At 45.4% G+C, this 3,474-nt stretch overlaps 1 protein-coding gene across 1 annotated transcript; it reads left to right on the top strand.

Moving 5' to 3' along the window:
* The first annotated feature begins 33 nt into the window (after positions 1-33).
* Positions 34-1,948, top strand: P2RY1 (purinergic receptor P2Y1). The gene has a single exon (XM_005419064.3). It carries the CDS (start codon positions 163-165, stop codon positions 1,252-1,254), a length of 1,092 nt encoding a protein of 363 aa, XP_005419121.1. The 5' UTR covers positions 34-162; the 3' UTR covers positions 1,255-1,948.
* The last annotated feature ends 1,526 nt before the right edge of the window (positions 1,949-3,474 follow it).

The following is a 3,474-nucleotide window of genomic DNA, read 5'->3' as shown; positions in this document are numbered from 1 at the left end:
GCGGGATCCGGTGCCGCCGCTTGCGAACCTCCGAGGAAAAGCAGGGCAGGGCTCACCTTCCAGCTAGGTTTCCTTTGCTATCTTATTTTTTTAGATGCGTTTCTGTGCCTGTAGAGACTTCGTTGCTTCGCCTCAGCCCTATGTGACTCTGGGGGAAGGATCATGACCGAAGTCCTTCTCTCTGCTGCTCTGAACGGAACTGAACCCAACCTGTTATCCAGCAGCGGCTGGTCTGCGGGAAACGTCACCACCAAGTGCTCCCTGACCAAAACCGGCTTCCAGTTCTATTACCTGCCCACCGTCTACATTCTGGTCTTTATCACGGGGTTTTTGGGCAACAGTGTGGCTATCTGGATGTTTGTCTTCCACATGAGGCCTTGGAGCGGCATCTCGGTTTACATGTTCAACTTGGCACTGGCCGATTTCTTGTATGTCTTGACTCTGCCCGCCCTCATCTTTTACTACTTCAACAAAACAGACTGGATCTTCGGAGATATCATGTGCAAGCTGCAGAGGTTTATTTTCCACGTGAACCTGTACGGCAGTATCCTGTTTCTGACCTGCATCAGCGTGCACAGGTACACGGGGGTGGTGCACCCCCTCAAGTCGCTGGGCAGGCTGAAGAAGAAGAACGCGGTGTACATCAGCAGCCTGGTCTGGGTCCTCGTGGTGGCCGTGATTTCTCCAATACTCTTCTACTCGGGAACAGGGATAAGGAAAAATAAAACCATAACGTGCTACGACACGACGGCTGACGATTACCTGAGAAGTTACTTCATTTATAGCATGTGCACCACCGTGCTGATGTTCTGCATCCCCTTCATAGTGATTCTTGGTTGCTATGGGCTCATCGTGAAAGCTTTGATTTACAAGGATTTGGACAATTCTCCTCTCAGGAGAAAATCCATTTACCTGGTCATTATTGTGTTGACGGTCTTTGCAGTGTCTTACCTTCCCTTCCACGTGATGAAGACCTTAAATCTAAGGGCCAGGGTGGATTTTCAAACCCCAGATATGTGTGCCTTCAACGATAAGGTTTATGCCACTTACCAAGTGACGAGGGGCCTGGCCAGCCTCAACAGCTGCGTTGACCCCATCCTTTACTTCCTGGCAGGCGACACCTTCCGAAGGAAGCTTTCCAGGGCCACCAGGAAATCATCCAGAAGGAGCGAGCACAACGTGCAGTCCAAAAGTGAGGAAATGACTCTCAATATTTTAACAGAGTATAAACAGAACGGAGATACCAGTTTGTGAGCGAATGCAGAAGATTTGGGAACGGTTCGAAAAAATCCTCCGCTTTGAGGCAGTAGGAGACTGTAGGGCTTACGAGTGTGTGAGGAAAATCTACCAGTCTCAAATTCTTTTTTAGATAAAGCCTCATTTTCTGGTCTTAGGAAAAGCTTAACAAAGTCAGTGGAAGAATTTTAATGGAAAATAACGTGTCAAAATTCAGCTTTCCTTCAGTAGTTTCATTTATTTCTGACTTCTGTCAGATAAAGGAAAATGAAATAAATCCCCTAAAGGAGGAGAGCAATCCAAGTGCATCTGGTTTAATGACTTGGTCTCCCACGTTTGAAAATGTTCTCAGTCAGCCTGTCTTTAAAAATAGGAAATAAAAATAAGAGCAGTATCTTGTCTTCTGAGGCTCAGTCACAGACCAGGCTCTCTGCTCACTCACTGTTGTACACAAGGATTTAAATCAGTCATGATGCAGTTACCATTTTCAGTTTTAGTATCTTTTTTCATCTACTTCTAGTGCTGATAATTACTTGATAGTTTGGTGGCATTTATGGTTCAGTCCTCTTTCAGTGCCGGTGTTTTACTCAAGGTAGGCTTTGCTGGTGTGTGCGTGGTTGTGCTTTGGGATTGCGATGGTTGTTCGTGGCAGAGCTGCCCCCAGGGCTCCCCGGTGCCCTCGGATGGGCACGGGAGCGTCCCCGGGCGCTGCCGGGCGTGGCCTGGCTGCCCGGGGAGCTCTGGCACCGCACTGGCACCGCAGCCGTGCCAAAGCCGGGTGGGCGAGCTGGCGGCCTTGAGGCCAGCGGGGAACACGTGCTCCTGCCGTGGCCACCAGAAAGGTTCTGCTCCTGCAGCCTCTACACACAACACAGGTCGTGTGCCAAGAGCAGTGGATATTAAAGTGGATAATATAAATGGATTATATATGTATAATATATATATAACAGTATTTGGGGGGAATTAATTTTTTTGTACTTTGACAAATAAATTACTGTATTAACAAGATGTTGCAATATACTACAGGCTAAATCCGGCCTTTTACTATAGATCTTCTCCAAATGTGGGATAGTTCATCCAAAATTAGCCAAACTGCAACATTGTGTAACACAAGAGCTAGTGATCAGGCACAGATGAAATACTACATGGGCAGTGTCACTCGTTTCTCATATTTTTAATAAATGTATTTGAAAATATTTTGTGCTAAAAGCGGTATAAAAGCATGCTCTGAATAACGAATTTAGTGTACAAAATTAAGTTTGATGTAATCCTAAGGGTGATTTTTAACAGATCTTTGTTCCTCTGGTCTGCATCATAAGAGTAAAATATTTATATTTTACTTACCAATTCCAGCAATTGGTTACAAATGAGAGCAGCTCTAGTTATTTTTTGACAACCTTGTTAAGCAGCTTCTGTTCATATGTACGGCTTCCTCTGCAGAGTCCCTATTTATTGAACTTATTTATTAGAATGCTAAATGTAAAGTTTGTAAAGTGTGGTTCTCTGTGGTCATATTCAGAATTGGGCATTAATGGAAAATTGAAGAGCATGTTTCAATCACTGTAATACTGTGTCTTCTAACAGAACACCTTTATAATAAACTCAATTCCACCCTGACTATTCACTGCTGATATGTAACCTAGTGATAAATTAAACTACTGATCTATAGCCTAGAGGTAAATGAAACGCCAGCTTAGGAAGCCTCTTAAAGCAATGTGGAGAGCTCATTTAGCCCCATGAAAAATGTAGAGGTAGCGAAGAAATCTCAAGCAAGGGTCAATTGCTAATTAATCCTGACTGACAAAGCCTGTGGAACAGCACAGACTATTTATATATGACAGAAAGAGCCTGATTCACAATAAATGACTTCTCCTATTATGTGATTATTTGAGGCTTCATTCAGCTGAGGCACGTCTTGTTTGGAATGGCAGATGAATTACACGGAGAGGGAGCATAAAAATAGGATATTCTTTGAATCTGCTCCTGTGTTGAAAACCCTGTTCTTTTCGGAACATTTTGTGGTCAGTTTCTCGCGTTCATTAGGAATTCCAACGTTCCGGTAATTCCCGTTGGAGCAGAGGTCGCAGCAGCCCCCCGCGGTCTGTCCGTGCTGCGGCTGTGTGTGCCCTTGCTGCGGGCACGGGGGGACAGAGGGACACTCCATATCGGCAGAGGTGACACCGAGGTGACACCCCTCTCCATGCCCTGTGACACTCCATATCGGCAGAGGTGACACCG

Source organism: Geospiza fortis, unplaced genomic scaffold (assembly GCF_000277835.1).
Source record: "Geospiza fortis unplaced genomic scaffold, GeoFor_1.0 scaffold172, whole genome shotgun sequence".
Classification (NCBI taxonomy): domain Eukaryota; kingdom Metazoa; phylum Chordata; class Aves; order Passeriformes; family Thraupidae; genus Geospiza; species Geospiza fortis.
The sequence above is the reverse complement of the archived record's forward strand: the minus strand, read 5'-3'. Positions and strand labels throughout refer to the sequence as shown.